Below are 19,314 nucleotides of genomic sequence, written 5' to 3' on the forward strand. Positions count from 1 at the left end.
TTGCCCTCTTTCAAACAATCTGCTATATTGGCAGAATCAGTTACTCATACTATAGAAGGTATTGATGTATTTGTTACGCAGTTTAAGTACTTGAATGACACCAAATTCGGATATTGTAGGCACGCACGGGATCACTAGCAATAGAAGATATGGATGGAGGTACATTCACTATTAGTAATGGAGGAGTATTTGGATCACTTTATGGAACTCCAATTATTAATCCCCCACAGTCAGCAATTCTTGGTATGCATGCTATAGTAGAAAGGCCAGTGGCAATTAAGGGAAAGGTATTTTTTAAATTATATTAATAATAGTTCTTTCTCTTTGTGTGATTGTATTATTTATTTTATAAGTGAAACAAATTATAATTTTTCAGCATTGTATCATACATATTTTAAAAAATTTTAAGCATTATTCATAAGATTTATAATGTAGTTCAAATTTACAAGAGATGTGACTGAAATTTTCTTAATGATAGGATAACAAACACAAATGTAGTATATTATTCTTTTTTGTGAATGAAGGAGTGTACACGTTTTTAGAGTGATTTCAGGGCCATTTAATTAATGTTTAAAATGTAAAGAGTATTTTTTAAATGTTCGAGCTGATAGCCTTTTTTCTGGACTGTAAGTCTGCATTGTGATTTCCATGATAAAAGGGCTTTTCTAAAATTTCCAGGTGTATTGATTTCCATTCCTCTTCCACTACTTTTCAGAATTCCTCAATCATAGTGGGTTTGCACTCAGAATGATCTCTTTTCAAGAGACTAGAGGCACAATAGTCCATAGATGGAATTTCATAGGACTTTGCAGGAATATATTGAAAAGACATATGTAATACCTACAGTCTTCATTTTTTCAAGGAATACAGTTGTACTTTCCAGAATATAACCAGCTGCTTTGACTTGATGAAATTGCACTTTTTAAAAGTCACTGGAATAAAGAAATATTCTAGTATATATATATATATTGGATGTAAAGCTTTCCCTTGAAAGGACATTGAGTTGATTTTAGTATTTTTTCCCCTCTCTTTGTTATTAAGTTCCAGTTGTAAGAGAATCCTAAAACAGTCATAAACCTCATATTAAAGCTTCTTTGCGTTGCTGGAACCAGATTTGTACATATTTTTCTTTTTGTTTTTTATAACGAGTTGACCTTTTTTTGTTGCAAACATTTAGGCAAATTCCATGCTTCATCAAGTGTCACAATGTATTTCTATTTATCTTCTTATAGTTTTTAACACGGTTCTGAAAATTATTCTGCAGTGAGCCACATGCCTTGGCAAAACTGGTGAACATATTACTTAGCTTTTTTAAGTTGTAAGTCTTGGTTTATTAGCCCAACGGGACAATTTGCCCATGCCCAGAAGGGCTATATTTCATTTTGTGTTGTTCACTATAAAATGGCGTTTCACTTTTCAAATTGTTACCACCAAATATTAGAGCCCTGCGTTATATTTAAATAAATTAAATAATGAAGAATTTGCATGAATGTATGTGTGTTTCTCGCATTGTGGAAAACAACAGTACCTAGAGACATCAAATTTTGAATAAGGTAGTCCTCCACTCGAGTATGGGCATCTGGAAGCCCAGATTTCGAATTTGTTTTATTATCTATTTCATATTTTGTAACACTTTAACGAATTTTTGATTAACAAACTCAATTATTTCAAAGCGAGCAATGGCAACACTATATGGAATAAAAAAACATTTTTATCTTCAGCACACAAGACTGTGTATTGGAAATTCTATAGATTCTACAGAAGTATTTAAAGACTGCAATTGATAGCTGTACTGGCAGTACCAGTGATTAAACTTTAGAAGCATTAGAAACAATACATACTTACCTTTTTCCTGTCCAGGTTTGGAAGCTTCTTTTGATGTAGAAATAATGATTAAAGGTTTCATATTAATAATGTTGCTCATTTTGCACTTGGAAATTTTAATATTATGCATTTCACAATGCTTCTGAATTATGAATAAAAATATCTCACTTCAGAAAACGCAAATACATATCTTTAAATTCACAGCTTGTTTACAAGCGATATTTTGAAAGAAGAATAAATTTTAAATTCTCATACGATATTTCTCATTTCAAATAATAAGCTGTTGCCATAAATCTTTATTCTGAAACATTTGCTTTTTTTTTTTTTCAGTTCTTTAGAAATTGTTCTAAAAATGTGCAAACACCCTCTGTATGATGTACAATACAGCTAAAATCTAAATTGTTTTCCTTTCTAAGCCTAACAAAAATGGTTTTATTTTGCTAGAGATTGTTACGTAACTTTTATAAACCAAAATAATTTTAAAAAAATTTCAAATGGTGCATTTAAGTATTAAGTTTCCTGTGTTTGTGAATCTAATGGGAAATATTCTTTACATAAAGATGTATATATATACTATAGTATTATTGATTATATATTAATCTTTTGTATAATCTGGAATTTTTTTTTTTTTTTTTTCACAAAAAATGTTGAGAATGAGTGTTTTCAAAGTGAATGATCTTAAAATCTATGCACAAAATTTAATTATCCTAAATCCTCCCAAATTACTTTCTGTCCATTTCACTTTATAATTTTATTTTTGTTCATATTTAATTTATGGAGGTTTGATTATGAAATAGTGGACTGTAGTTTAAAAAGATGAATTTATTTCCGGTGCACAGTTTGCATTGGACAACGTATTACACTCTGCTAGTTGCTGGAGTTTGAGCAGATACAGAGATGCTATTGATACATCCACCCTGCTAGAGGGCACACCTAGTTAATAGTGGTGGTGCTACAATATACATTACGTAAGAGCCTCCGTTGAAATTTTGAAAATTTCAAAATACATATAATGACATATGAACATTTTAAACAAAATTATATGAAGTTAGTACAAATCATATTACAAAAATAACAATTAGATAAATATTATATAAATTGAAAAAGTCTCTTAAGATATATACCAGATTTATAAATAATTAACAAGACTAATTATCATTTATGAGGAACAAACAAATTTGAGTAATTACTTGTTTTACTACTCCATTAGCTGTTCGGATGTACACAACTGTAACAGCGTTGTCTGCACCTTTAGCAAAGATTAGATTCGACCAAGTTTCCATTTGTATGGAGGCAAATCTTTATCTTTAAGAATAACCATGTCATTGGGTTTAACATTATTTTTTAGAAACATCCATTTGTTTCGCAAGTTTAAAAGATTGAGGCAATCAAGTGACCATCGTTTCCAAATACATTGAACAAATTTTGTTGTTCTTTGCCACCTTGTTAAATAGTTGTCTGGTTTATCAATTATTGTTTGTTCTGCAATAGAATTTAAGGGATGACCAATTAGAAAATGACCTGGGGTCATTGCAGTTAAATCACTGGGGTCTGCTGACAATGGACTGATTGGTCGGCGATTTAAGATCCCTTCTGTTTGTGTAACAACTGTCAATAATTCTTCAAATGTTAATTTAGATGAACCAGTTACTCTTCATAAGTGGTATTTGAAGGATTTAACTCCTGATTCCCATAATCCACCGAAGTTTGGAGATCTGGGAGGGATAAATTTCCATTTAATTCCTTCGGATGTTAAATTGTTTGCTAAATCTTCCTCTGAATTATTCATAAGTTTGTGTAATCTCTTTAGCTCTGAATTTGCCCCAGTGAAATTCTTAGCATTGTCAGAGAATATACACAAACATTTTCCTCTTCTTGAGAAGAAACGTTTTAATGTTGCTATAAGAGCCTTTGATATTAAATCAGTGATAAGCTGTAAATGGATTGCCTTGGTGGCAAAACGTACGAATATTGCTACATATACCTTTTGGAAGGTTCCTTTACGTTGACCCTTATAACTTGTAAGAAAAGGACCGCAGAAGTCAATCCCACAGTTAAAAAGTTTTATCTTGGATTGGCTCGCTCCATTGGTAAATTTCCCATTAACTGATTTGAATTGATTTGTTTGGTTTTGAAACAAATCACACAAGCATTTACAATCTTTCTAGCCAGATTTCTGCCTCCGATGGGCCAAAATTCTTGTCTGACAAAATGCAAAATTGACTGTGGACCCACATGCAAGTTTTTCTTATGAAAATATTCCATAATAATTTCAGTGAACCTATGCCTAGCCAGTAATAGGTTTGGGTGTTTTGAATCCCTACTCAATTGAGAATTTTGTAATCGACCTCCAACTCTAAGAAGTTCATTTTGATCTAAAAAAGGATTTAAATTTCTTACCTGACTCAGCTTCAAGTCCTTGTTATGTTTTAAACAATTAATTTCATGGCTAAAAGTTGCATGTTGAACTAATTTTAACTAAATGATTAGATGCCTTATTAGTTCTGTTGTTAACTTACCTACTTGCCGATTCTTAGGACATTTGATATTATTTACAAATCTGCAAATATAACTAAAAACATGTACAAGTTTAGTAAAACTGTTACTAATATTTAAAAAAAATCATCGATGAAGTTATTAATAGTGTTAGAAACTAAAACATGATTATAATTAGTCTTTAGTTCATTAGAATAATCATTATCAGTCATGTCAATAGGTTCCTTAGAAGATGGAATGTTCGAGTTTAAAAATGAAGGGCCAGTCCACCACATAGAGTTCTGCAGAAGATTGGTCGGACTGGTTCCTCTAGATATGAAGTCAGCTCCATTGCTTTCTGAAGAAGTATGTCTCCAATCATAGTCAGGACATAGCTCGTTGATTAGTTTAACTCGGTTGGACACAAAGGGTTTGTCTTTCATGAGGAGTTTTTATCCATGCCATTGTTAACATAGAGTCCGACCACAGGTACACATGATGAAACTCAACTTGAATAATGGAGATGACCTTTGAAGTTAGTCAAGCAAGAAGCAACGCTGCACATAATTCTATCCTGAGTATTGTTAAGGTTTTTATTGGAGATACTCTAGATTTGGAGCATAACATGTTGTTTGCCACTGTCCTTGGCTATTTTTCGAGCTTATGTAGATTGCTGCACCATAGGCACGTTCCGATCGCTGAATCCATGTAATTCAATCATTATGGGATTTGTAATAGTCACATGCCTAGGAACCTTTACTTGATTTAAAGCAGGAAGTTGGGTTAAGAAATTTAATTCATATCATTGGGAGGAATTGGATCAGACCGTTTTAATTTTTGTCTCCACAGATTTTGTAGAAATATCTTTGCTTTTGTAATCACGGGACCAATTAGTCCGAGAGGATCAAACAGGCTTGCTATGGTTAGATAGAACATCTCTTTTTGTGAAACTTGCCTTTGATTCTATATTAACCTTAAAGGTTAAATTATCGGAATTACATGCTGAGAGTTTTCACAAGATGAGAATCTGAAGAAAAGTTATATTCAGTAGCCTTGTTGTTATTTAACAAGTCTGGATGGTTTGAAACCCATTTATGTAATTGCATGCCACCCTTGTTCAATAGATTTATTAATTCAAATTGCAAAGAAATTGTGTCTTCTAAATTTTCTGAACCTGATAAAATATCATCCACGTAGACGTTGGTAATTAAAATTGCGGAAGCAGGGGGAAAACACCTTTGCTCCTCCTCAGCTAAAGCTTTTAAAGTTCTAGTGGCCAAATACAGGACACATGTACCATATGAAATTGTTCTCAGTCTGTAAATTTTAACAGGTGAGCATTAACTTGATTTCCACAAAATTCTCTGCAGTTCTCTATCAGTTTATTCAACAAGAATTTGCTTGTGCATTTTAGTAATGTCTGTGCTAAATACATAATATGTATGTGTTCGAAAACGAGTTACTATTGAGAATAGATCTTGCTGCACAGTTCCACCATTGAGTAATAAGGAGTTGAGACTTACTCCATTTGCGCACTTAGCTGATGCATCAAACATGACGCGAAAAGGGGTAGAAATGCTTTCTGGCCAGAACATTGCGTGATGTGGGATGTAATAATTTTCACTACAGTTCTCGCAATTTGAAGTAACCTTTTCCGTATGATTTAACACACAATATTCATCCATGAATGCCATATATAAAGCGGGCAGTTTGATTTTTGTCCAATTTGTTCCAGAACAAATTTAGACGTCTTTCTGCCATTGATTTAGATTATCCTGAACTAGAACGTTTGCCTTCCTTAATGATAATCTAACAATAAATCTTCCAATGTCATCGTGCTTGTGAGTGGCCATAAAATGTTGCTCACAATATTCTCTTTCAAATGTTTGAGAATCATCATTTATATAATCTCCTGGAAAGGACTCAACTTCCAAGAATTTTTTGATAGAATGTTCTAAAGAATCCTCTTGAGAAATACGAGTAAGACCAGTAAAATTGTAAGAAACTGTATTTTTTACAGTCCCCGTGACCAAATACCCAAAGACACTGTTCTGAAACATTAAATTATTGTCGTGTGATTTGAATTTTTCTGCCATGAGTAATTCAAAATAATACCTCATAACCTACAAGTAAATTGATTTTACTTGGAATGTAAAATGTAGGGTCAGCTAATTTTTAATTCACGAGATATACAAATATTAGAAACGTCAATTTTCTTCACAGTTGTTAATTCTGTGATTTTAGGTAGCACAAGAAATGATAATGTTTTTGAAAGTTATCTTCATTGTTAGAAATTTTTGCTGTTACTTTACTTTTAATAAAATATTCTCCTCCGTTAATTCCTGAAATAGAAGGCTTAAATTTTTCTTTCTTTAACCCTTTCAGGATGTTCGTCCCACATACGCATTCCATAAGAACGTCTTTTACAGCCGGGCGTCCCATCCACACATCACTAGAGATTGCATACAGAGGACGGGTGATGCATATATGCATTTTAAGCTTGAACGTTTTTCTGAAAGCCACTAGATGGCATCCTGTTTCCATCACTTTTGAAATGAACACAGTTTTAGGTTCCTGACCTTGAGTTTGATATATTCTGTTTGACTTTGGTATTTTTCTCATCAGCTGTTGCGAGAGTGGGAGGGGAAGGGAAAGCGTAAACAGGTGGGCTCTTTAAATCGCTGCGTGCTAATGAAAACATTCGTGTGTCTGATTTATATCCAATTCCTTTTTTTATTCAGTTTTTTGCCTCTACTATGTACAGTCTTTTAGGTTTACTCTGTGGGGTTCTTTTACGTTTTGCATTGCCTTTAGATATATTACTGTTTCTTCTCTTTTTATTTCGGAAAGCCTCACCTCCAGTCTATTATGATGAGAAGGTGCTATTTATCTGAGGAAGAATGTCCTCGTATGGTTAATGAACCATTCACTAACGCAAATGAGAGTGATGAGTCATTTTCTAAAGAATTAGAAAGTGATACTTTTTCTAAGAGTTAGAAAGTGATACTTCTCTGTACTTCAAGATTTACCACACTGTCTTTATTTTAAATTTTGTTACTTCTTACTGTAAATATTCTTAATTGTGCTATTTTATTAATTTTAAACTTTATTGATGGATTTTATCAATTAAAACTTTGGAATAATTTAAATAGTGCTTTCGAAAATTATTTTACAAGATAAGCAATTTTTTTAAGTATATTTTCATGTAAAATAAAGAAAAAAACGTTATTAAGCGCTCATTTTAACATATATAAGAGCTCTAGTAATAATCTAAAATGATGCAAAAAATTACGATGCTAGAAGCGAAACTTTTGTTTTTCTGATTTTTTTATAAAAATTCTAGATATTTAATCACTAAGCCTAATTTATTATACTTAGTGATGCAAAACCCTGTCCTGTACAGTGACTGCCTTCGATTCCCTTCCGTCCCGCACGAGCATCTTAAACAAAGGTGCGCCGTCGCGAAAGGGTTAATCTCAAAATATGAGCCACTTCTTATGTGCATATAGAAACAGAACTTCCACTATCTAAAATTGCTTTTACTTTTTCACCAAATGAATTCTTAATAAATAACATCGCAGTGCATAGAAGGCTGCTTGATGGTAGGCAACACTTATCCACATCCGTGATTAATGAGGTGCCTGTAACATTTTTATTTTGATTGATTGGCGACACCATATGTGATGAGTCATCATTATGAGTGGGAACTATCTTCGAGTTATTTATAGCATTAGAAAACGGAATGCTTCCACTGTCTTGAATTGAATACATCGAGGTACTTTAATTTATTGACGAGGGGAAATACTTATGAAGCAGTGAATGATGATTAGATTTTTTACAAACAATACAAACTCTCTTAGACTTACAATCATAAACAGAATGACACTTACTTAAACAATTATTACAGAGTTTATTAGTTTTAACCAAATCTAATCTGTCTCTTAATTTCATTTTTTAAATGTATCACAGTGATATAATGGATGATTAGTTTGGGTTTTACAAGCTACACATATTTTGAATGAGTCATTAGAATTGACGATAAAGGTTTTCGACCATTCGCAAATGTGCTTAGATGGAGTGTTGGTGTTAACAATACTTAGAACTTGACACCTTCTTTCTAAGAATTGTAAAAAGTTATCAAAATCTGGGACTTCATTGTCCTTTAACGTGAATTCAAACTGTTTTCTTTTTTCTCTATTTTTTCGAGAACGACAGTTATTAACAAGGCATTAGAAAATTTGTCTCTTTCAAAATCTAAAATTTTCAGCTATCTTATCTAGCAAGTTTCGAAATTCTTTGGCTGACTCTCGTTTGATAGATTGAAGATTGAGAATGTTTTTAATGTGATAGTCAACAATAATTCTTTTGTTTTGGTACCTTCGCTTTAGAGCTTCATCTGAGGTTTCTATAATGTTTGCTTTTCCTTTTAATGACCCACGTGTTTTCAGAAAGCTCTGAATTTTCGTCAATTAGTTTAGAACTAAGTTTTGTTTAAAAGTCAAACAAATTGACTTTTAAACAAGTTCAACTCCTCAAATTTTCCAGTGAAAATAGGAAAATGGATTTATGGAAGTTTTATTGACAGTAGCTTCAACTGATCGTTATTGCTCGAATTCAAATAAGTAGAACTGTCAGTGTTTTGATTTAGATGCAGAATTATTTTCACTAACTTTAAGCTTATTAATTAAAGTTTTTAGACTTGCATCTGAATTTTGCAAGTCTTCATCTATCTGCAACAGCGTTTTTTCAATTTCTTCAAAATCTTTTTCGCTGACGATTTTGTAATATTCTTCCTTAACATTGAATTTTTCTTGAAGTTTCAAAATCACATCCAAATGAGCTTGTAGCTCGGAGATATTTTTATTATCCTCACATATAGTAATCTTCCTTAACTGTCCTTTTATATTCCTGCGTTTGCGATTCAGCATTGTACTGGCTGATTGAGTCGCCATTGTTCTTATGATTTGAACCGTTTAACTTAATGCACTGGTAAGACCTCCGGGTGTCTAGGACCGAATGTTACGGAGGTTTGATTATAAAATAGTGGACTGTAGTTTAAAAAAATTTATTTATTTCCGATACACAGTTTGCATTGGACAATGTGTTACGCTCCGCTAGTTGCTGTATCTTGAGCAGATACAGAGATGCTATTGATACATCCACCCTGTTAGAGGGTGCACCTAGTTAATGGTGGTGGCGCTACGATATGCATTACATAACAAATATATTTTTATATAATTTAATTTCTATTGAATTTTACCTTGAAATATAAACTGCTGGCCAGTAAAATTGTTGTATCGTGAAGTATAAATGCAACAAAATTGTATTTATTTTACAAATACCTTATAATACAAGAATGGAGTGGTTATATTTTCAAATAGTTTTGAATGCGTAAAATATATACAGAGTTAGTAATACATATTGGTTAGTGTAAGGGTATTGAATGAATTCTTTGCCAGAATCAGTCTGTTACTGTGATTTTTTGTTTTGTTTTTTGTTGTGTGTGTGTGTGTGCAAATATGAATCAGGTATGTTCAGTCAATGAAAAATCTTGTGAAATGTTCCAGCTAAGACAAAAATGGAATGTGCCATGTATATTAAGGAAATGTTGGACACTGTTAACCCTTTAAGCGTGTAGCGTTTGCTCCTGCGCGTGCACTGATGACGAGGTGAGTTCGTCAAGCACGCTTAAACGGTTAATGTGATTGTCTGTTGGTTTCATTGTGTGATATAAAATGATATGGGGCAATGACACAGTCTGACTTCTGTGATTAGCGTGCTTTTCTGTCAGATTAGGTTAATTTAAAATGGTGCAGCATTTGAAGGCTATCTGCTTAGAGGAGAGGGATGCCTTATATTCATGTTACACATGAGAAAAGCCACAACAGCCAATCATGCAAACAGCCCATTCACCTAGGATTGAACTTCTAGTATTCAGCAATCGTATCCACTCAACCACTGGTGGGACTTTGGCTTATCAGAATACCAAACACATGTAATAGAATTGTACTCGTATCTAAGAATAGCTAAACAGTGACATCTTATACTATTTATTAGCTGCTACTGCAGGCCAGTATGGCAGTGCTTAACAAAAGACAACAATGATCAGTGTTGTTCAATATTCTTTTGTTATCCATAATGTGCTGTACAATATTCTTTTGTTATCATAGATACTTTGCTGTACTGTCAAAGCAATGGTTCTAAGCTGGTGGGGAAATTAATTTCTGTAATGAAGAAGGGAGGGAGGCATTTGACCTCAGATTGGTAGATTGAAACTAATGAAAGCTCTTAGCAAAGAATAGCTAAGAGCCAAAGTCAGCTAGCTATGAGTCAATTAGCTGCTTGCTAAAAACTGCTTAACCCTGAAAAGGCAAAATCAGTTGTAATATTCCCTTATTAATATTTGTTAAACATGGCAATTTATATATTAATAAGGGTGTAAAGAATATTTATTTATTAAATATAGTAAACCTTAAATTTATATGTACTTTTATAATGTACTTGGAAAAAAAAAAAAAAGAAAAAACTCGAGTTTTATGTATTACACTGGAACAACTATGAAAAAGTATTTTATATTTATTCTATTAAATTAAGTTTAATGAAAAGTAGAAGGTTGGTAGCATGACATCAAGATTATTATGTAGTCTAGTACAGAGTTTCTTAAAACTTTGGGTTGCAGGGGGTCATTTTACCAGTTTTGATATTTCTGTAACTTATTATAATAAATTTACAATTTCAAGGTTTGTACGAGTAGTTGAATGAAATTTTCAGTGGAAAATGGAATATATTGAGATATCATGTAAAGAATCTGGAAACTGTTCAATGACACTAGTGACGTATGCGCAGACCCTGAGGTCAAAAACTTGTTACAGCAAGACCACTATTTGACAGCAATTTCTAAAAAAAATGGACAACTAATTTCAGCCCGAATTGCAAGAACTCAGTTGTCCAGATATACCATGTATAACAGGTGTGTGAAAGAGAAATGTATCTAAGGGAACCTATGATTTTATGAAATTTTATTCACTTCTATTATTATCTTCATCTGCATTTTACTTAGATACTTTAAATGAGCAAGTTTTTTTTATGTAACCCTGCTTTCACATAAATATATTTAACTTTTAAATATTTGACCATTATTACATACTAAAAAGTTAGAGTGATATAAACATAAAAGAAAACAGCTGCCAAATGTATGTAAAATTCAAAATGACTTGCAAAGGGCTTGCTTTCCAAAATTTCATGTTTTAGCAATAGCCGAATTTTAAAATATATAAATCTGAGAGAAATACTTTAACTATGCTTCTTTATGGCTTTGTCAAATTCGTATTTCACTTGGCAGTTGAAAATTCATGCAGAATTAATACGAATGGTGCTTAACCCTGTTAATAAAAATTTAATTTTGTAGGAGCACACAAAAATTTTAATAACTATTTTATAATAAAATGTGCTAATATTTTAATTTTTAGAAATTCTCTTATTTTGTAGGAGCACACAAAAGTTTACTAACTATTTTATAATAAAATGTGCTTAATATTTTCGCTGAAAAGAATGAAGATAACGTGGCACATCATATTCACCTAGGCATATGTCATTACATAAAAGATATGATTTTTTTATGTACCTGATGTACCACATGAATTAAATACTCACTATTTTTTGCACCATGTGAAGGATGTGATAAGAAGCTATACTAAATTTTAAGGTATCATGATAACAGGTGTGTGATTCTTCTAGTTAGATTTTTATTTAGTATCAATTAGTTCAATTAGGGAACGTGATTATTTATTTAATGGTAAATCCTGTCAGTTTAAATTACATTTGTTGTAATACTAACCTAATTAACTAACATTTGCAAAAATGCATGCTGATTTTTTTTTTTTTTTTTTACTCACTGTACTGTGTGCTGTACTATTAATTATTTGCTAATAGTATGTATGTATATATATTACTGAGAGAGAAAGAAAAATTTATATGCTGTTAAATACTCTCTCTTCTTTATATGTAGGAAAGAATATCATTTCTAATTTATGTTATAATCTAGGTTGAAATCAGACCAATGATGTATGTAGCTTTGACATATGACCATCGTCTCATTGATGGACGTGAAGCTGTTCTTTTCCTTCGAAAAATCAAAGCAGCTGTAGAAGATCCAAGAGTTATGCTGTTAGATGTTTGAATGGCGGACTAAGTTAATTATAGAATTTAGGTAGACTTGATGACAGGATGGAGCTTTCCACTTTGCCCAAATGCAGTATTTTCTGAGAGCATTCATTCCAAGATCTGATAGCATTAAAAGATATTAATATGCTATGTTTCTTAATGCCCTGAATCCAATATATTAATTTCACCAAAATATTAATTTATCATATGTAATTTAATGAAAACATGAACCAGATATTTTGCATCATTTGTTTAGAAGTGAATATTATTTTGGTACTATAATCACAAGTAAATTATTCTATTCTGCTTTAATAGGTGATAAATTAATAAAACAATATTTATGACAATTTTCAAGAATGTTGAATTTTTATTTTAATATAAAATATCAAAATACCGTATATGTGTTTTTTAAGGTATTTTCAGTATACCGTTTTAATCTAATATAACATGTAATCTAATTTCATAATGAAAATGCCTGTTGAATTACATTTGTTTCGTATTCAGACTGGGAATCAAAATATTTTAATTAAAATAATGGTATTGCTATAAAAAATATTTATTCATGTTCGTCTTTTTAATACAAGTTTTAATTTCTTTTGTTTAAGATTTACTATGCAGGAAATTTATAAGGCGATTTTAATGGGAAAAACTTATCTTAAAATGTAATTAATGGTGAATTAAAGAAAATTAGCTAAAGTGTATACATTAAAAAGAACTGTTATCTATTCTCCAATCATCAGCCAATTTACTAAAAGTCTTAAATAATTTGTATATCTAGAGGGGAAAATATTACTACCTTAACAAAAGATTCAGTTATACATTTTCCCACCAAATAAGAAATTCATTTATGTACAAAATAGAAAATTAACTAAAATTTATAATACTCTAGTGCATGTGTATTGCACAGAATTTATACATTGTTATATAAGTTTTGCAGTATTTATTGAAATGAAGCTCCGAAACAAAATCTATTACTTTTATTATAGTTATGCAATCTTCTGAACTCATTCAAGTTTCAAACATTAATAAAAGTATGCATCACTTTTAAGGGAAGGTTTCTTTCGCTTTTAATGAATTCAGTTATTAGTCATTTTCCAAAACCCCAGCAATTGTTCATCTAATTTTAATGTGTAGGTTAATGTATTTAGCTAGGGGATCAGTCAGTAATTTTTTCTGCATGTATTTTTCCTCAATTTTTAATTTTGCTTCGGGCAGGAAATATATAATCTGCTTAATCTTCTTCACAACATGGACTGTTTTCCAGTATTCAGTTCTGCTATTTTATCATTTTAAAAATATATTTATAGGATATATCACACTTGGTATTGGCTTGAAATCTATTCACAGTATACAGCTCAATTATAAAGATGTTGAAAGCCAAAAAAATTATATGAATCATTTCTACATAGCAAAAGGTCTTGGATGAAAATATTACGAGGGTCAGTCAAAAAGTTAGTTGCACTGCCTAAGAAAACAAAACAGGAGCAAAATTTTACAATTACTTTATTTATATCTTAAAGTTCCATTCAAAATCTACTTTTCAACGTAATTACCTCCGTTATTTAAGCATTTGTCGAGGCGTGGTACAAGTTTTTCAATGCCTTCTGCAAAGAAATCCCGTCCAATGTCCGATAACCATTGTTGGGCTGCAGCTTTCACTTCAGCATCTGAATGGTACCGTCGCTTTGAAAATTCTTGTTTCATGGGACCAAACACATGGAAGTCGGGAGGTGAAAGGTTTGGGCTATAACGAGGGTGACTGCACACTTCCCACCTAAACTTTTTCAGAAGGTCACACGTTTGTTTTGCTGCATGCGGTCTTGCATTGTCATGCAGGAGCACAATGCCGTTTGACAGTTTACCTGGCCATCGATTTTTAAGTGATTATCGCAATCGTTTTAGTGTTTCACAATAGGAAGATGCATTAATTGTGGCAACCTTCAACTCTGTATGTACCTTGCCTTCTCTCTCGAAAAACAGTGTCATCATCATTTTTCCTGCAGATGGAACAGTTGGACACTTTGTTTGTGTCGGGGAACTGCATCATTTCCACTCAAGCGAGCTGCGTTTCGTTTCAGGTGAGAAGTGGTGAATCCAAGTTGCATCTCCAGTCACAATTTTGTCCAAAAACTCATTTCCTTCCATTTGGTAACGTTGCAGAAATGCAAATGCAAACGCATTTTCAATTTGGACGCTATTTGCAGCTGTCGAGACATGTTTGCGACTGATTATCAGAAAAACTAAACCTGCCTCGTTGAAGCATATATGTCACACAATAAAGGTACATCTGAAGCGTTGCCACACAGTGTCATCCAAATAATCTTAGACAAAACATATTTACGCAGTAGTGCAACAAACTGTCTGATGGACCTACGTACATCACTTAGAAGATATATAAGTGGATTTAAAAATGCCCCCTAAAAAAAATCATATTAGTGACAAAATTGCTGAATATTGTTTTACTTATATATTTTAATTTTAGAACTAGTAGAATATACACTGCTCGACATTGAAAACACCAAGAAGGAGTGGTCAGACAGTGATGAAATTTGGAAAAAAGACAGACAGCAAGCAGCAATGAGTGATCTTTATTTCAAAATGATAGTCGGAATACAGAGCGAGAACGGCTTTGGCTCAGTAAGATGTAGGACCACCATGGACAGCGATGCACAAAGAAACACGCCTAGGCATAGAGTCAGAGTGCAGATGGTGTTCTGAGGGATGGCTTTCCATTCCCTTTCAACCATTTGCCACAGTTCGTCTTCCGAACGAGGCAGGGGGAAAGTCTGCAAACGGCATCCAATCTTATCTCGCACATGTTCGATTGGTGACAGGTCAGGAGAGTACGGTGGCCAAGGAAGCATCTGTATACCTAGCAGAGCATGTTGGCGGATGCGAGCACTGTGTGGTCGGGTGTTATCCGGCTGAAAAATTGCATTTGGCAGCCCCTGAAGGCAGGGGATTGCCACCGGCCGCAGTACATTATCTAAATATTGTTGGGCCGCCGTAGTGCTCTGAATACGAACTAGAGGTGACCTGTAATCGTAGGCAATAGCGCCCCAAACCATTATGCCACGTTGTCATGTGGTGGGACGTTCCACAGTTACTGCCTGATTAGATCTGTCTCCACGTCAACACCACATATGTATGCGGCGACTGTCACTGGATAAACAGAAGCATGACTCATCTGAAAACACGACGTTTCACCATTCTGGCATCCACATCACTCCAGTCCGGCACCATTCTAAACGTTGACATCTATGCTATGGGGTCAATGGCAGTCTTCGTAATAAACGACCACCACCCTTCTCAGTTTGATCACAATACCCCTCGTAAATTTGTCTCTCTGCTGGAAGTGCCTTGATTGACAGTGGCATGGCATTCTCTCTTATTACGGGTATCATCCAGGACAAAACCCAACTCTCTTCGATAATTCGTCTGGCAGAAATAACGACACAAATACTGCCCATTCTGCATGTTCCTTCCCTTATATCTTACTTCACGTGCGTCGGAGAGCTGTGCATTTCACATCATTCGCATAACTTATTGACGTGCGTCTACTCTAAAATTTGCATAAATTTCTGACCACTCTTTCTTAGTATTGCATTTTTAATATCAAGCAGTGTATAACTCTGCCCCACCTGTCAGTTTGACAGATAATTCAAAAATAGGATTTCATATGCAATTTTTTATAAAAATTATGAACAGAACAATTTTTATTAGGAAGTATACAAAATTTTTTAATTGAAATATTTAATATTAATAGATTTCTTAATTATGTCTTCAGATTGAATTCATTTTGTTCTTCTTACACAGTGCTATTGATGGGATTTGCTAGCGTCGGAATTTCTCGTGAATTCTTTAAAATGTGTTATACTAAATCACATTCTTGTTAGGTAAAAATTCTGCTCTTGCTCCAATATTTGTTTGTATGTTAGCTGTATATAACGGTCAAATAGTTCCTAGAAATAAATTATAGTAAAAGATTGCAAATGACAGGAGTACTTTGCAGATTACAGTATAATGTAAATTATCTGATTATACTTTTCTTTACTACTTGAGGTAATTTTTATGTAAAACTGTATGTGCTTTACGAGATGTTTAAGGGAAAATGATGTCAAAACTGTGTAATGCATCAAGAAACTATATATTCTGTATACTGAAAAAATTCGTATCTTTCTATCATCCCTGCATCCAATGTTATGACACAATAGGTAGCAGAATAGATTTAGACTTGTTTACTATCTCCAGTCACATTAGATTAAATAGATTCTTTCATGGGGAGCAGGAACTTTGAGATTAATTTCTAATATGTTTCTTCCCTCTCAAATATAAATATGACTAACAAAAGCAACCACATTTAATTGTGCAATGGTCTTTAACAGGATATATTATGTAACGATATTCAGAAACATCTTTATAAACTTGTCAAGCTAACTTGTATACTTCTATACAGGGTGTTTCATAGATCATGGGACAAACTTGGAGGGATGGTGGAGCATACTAAAGCATGCATTTTTTTATAGGAATGTAGGGTCGGTCTAAAGTGACTGGTTAAGGTAGGAACGGGGGAAAAAAAAAAAAAACGACACGAGGGTAAAATGTGTTTATGTACAATATCAATGCAAGGTGCTTTTTTGTAGCAATACAGTATTCACAATAAATGTTCAAAATTGTGACCACCAGCAGTAATGCATGCTTGGTAACGTCGCAGAAGGGACTGATGAACATTTTGAAAAACGACAGGCATTTCACGCACGCTTGCAGCTGCAATGGAGAGTCGTGCAACGAGGTTCTCCAGTGAGTCAACGCGAGTCTCGTAAATGATGCTCTTCAGATGGCCCCATTAAAAAAAATCCAAGCTGGATAAATCTGGCGAACGGGGTGGCCATCGAGCATGTCCACCACGGCCAATCCATCGGCACAGAAATGTTCCATACAAGTAATTGCGGACCCGCACGTGGTGATGGGCTGGTGCGCCATCATGCTGGAAGCACATGCGATCACGAACGACAGCCGGAACATCCTGCAGCAATTCCGGTAGCACCTCTTACAGAAAAATATTACAACATAAGCCATTTGTACTTGCAGGTAAGAAGTATGGGCCTATGAGGTAGTCGTTAACAATACCCGCTCTCACACATTCACGGAAAAGAGGGTTCGGAATGCATGTGGACGCCGTGTGAATTATGAGTTGCCCACATGTGCATGTTGTGGCTATTGAAGATGCTGTCCGTGAATAGCACTTCCAATGGGAAATCCACCTGCACCACATGCTGCTGCAAGATTCAGTGACAGAAATGAACTCGAAGAGGGTAATCCGTCTCTTGCAAGGCTTGGACTCTCTGCAAATGGTATGGGTGCAAACTATTTTCATGCAATACTCTTCAAACTGTAGAATAACTCATTTGCAGATGACATGCAATAGCTCTTGTACTTGTCTGAGATAATTCATGCACAATGTTCAAGATGGATTCTTCAATGCGAGGTTGTCGTGCACTTCTTCCACTCCTGGGTGGCTTCAAATGACCCGTTTTCAAACAGACACCGATGCAACCTCTCGAACATTGTGTGCTTCGACACATGCCTGTTTGGAAACCGTTCCTGGTACAACAGTAGCGCTGCTCTGCCATTCCCGTTAGCAGCACCATACATGAGATGCATGTCAGCCTTTTTCTCTGTGTGTAAACTCGCCCATCACGCTCAACATCAGAGTTGTGAATGATCCTGTGATGCAACGGATCATGGTTTGTCCGGCTCACTACCGCTGCAGTTCCTATTACTGTTTCCTTTTTTGAACATTTATCGTGAATACTGCATTGCTGCAAAGAAGCACTTTGTGTTGATTTTGTACATAAACAACCTCTCGTGTCGTTTTTTGCATTTCTGCCTTAACGCGTCACTTTAGACCCTATATAAAAAATGAATGTTTTAGTATGCTACACCACCTCTCCAAGTTTGTACCATGATCTATGACACACCCTGTATCTATAAAGGCAGCTTGCTGAATTCCTGTATGGTCAGTTTTTTATGGTTTTAAGAACTGAAATATAAATTACAATTTCACTTAATATCACTTTTTCCTACATCTGTTAAAAACATTTAGATTAAATGTATACATTTTAATTTCTTCAGTGATGTTCATAATTCTATTATACATCTTGGTACAACAGATAATTATAATAATAAAGTGTTAATAAGGTATGTATTTTAAAAAAGAAAATATCTTGGGCATAAACTGTGAAGAAACCCTTGTCTATTAATAAAGTTATATTTTTAAATATGTTACTAGTCTTGATCTGCATTTGCAATATAATTTTCCTGAATATTTTTTTATAAAAAAAATCAAGATTTTGTTCAGAGGATTTACATGCTTGATCAAATGGTACTATGTCTTTGTTTAAGTGGCCCAAGTTGCTTAGTAATATTTTCTTACTTTACAAATACTTCTAAATTTTTATTTTGCTATTTTGCATTTAATTATGTAACTTCAAGTCAGTAAGAACTGCTTGTTCAAAATCGGGAAAGTTCAGCAGCCGCAACTAGATTTTCCAAAAGCAACAAGTCTATAATTACATCATTTTCAAAGTAGTGAAACAGGTTTGACATGGAAGGGAACATCCAATTTTAAACGATCAATGACAGTTTGTCTTCAGCATGTGATGATGTATTGAAGATAACAAAGTTTCATAGCATCTTTGTTTTCTCTATTTCGAATGCAGAAAAAAATAATCTTTTTTAAATACTCTTAAATCTTCCTGTAAATGTTAATTTATCACAGTTTGTAAACTTTGGATTATTTTTAAATCTATGCCACAGCAACTCGTAGTTTTTTTTGCTACCTCAAAGTTA

General features: G+C 33.5%; 1 protein-coding gene across 1 annotated transcript in view; it reads left to right on the forward strand.

The window, feature by feature from the left end:
• Positions 1-12,809, forward strand: part of LOC118192722 (dihydrolipoyllysine-residue succinyltransferase component of 2-oxoglutarate dehydrogenase complex, mitochondrial) — a 54,275-nt gene extending 41,466 nt beyond the window's left edge. Inside the window, exons 13-14 of the mRNA XM_035363730.2 lie at positions 120-287; positions 12,344-12,809. Of these exons, the coding sequence (XP_035219621.1) occupies positions 120-287; positions 12,344-12,478 (303 nt within the window). The 3' untranslated portion in view covers positions 12,479-12,809. The remainder of the gene's footprint in view (positions 1-119; positions 288-12,343) is intronic.
• Positions 12,810-19,314: the final 6,505 nt, after the last annotated feature.

Source organism: Stegodyphus dumicola, chromosome 3 (genome assembly GCF_044657685.1).
Source record: "Stegodyphus dumicola isolate Sdum_Otavi_A_Nest chromosome 3, ASM4465768v1".
NCBI lineage: Eukaryota > Metazoa > Arthropoda > Arachnida > Araneae > Eresidae > Stegodyphus > Stegodyphus dumicola.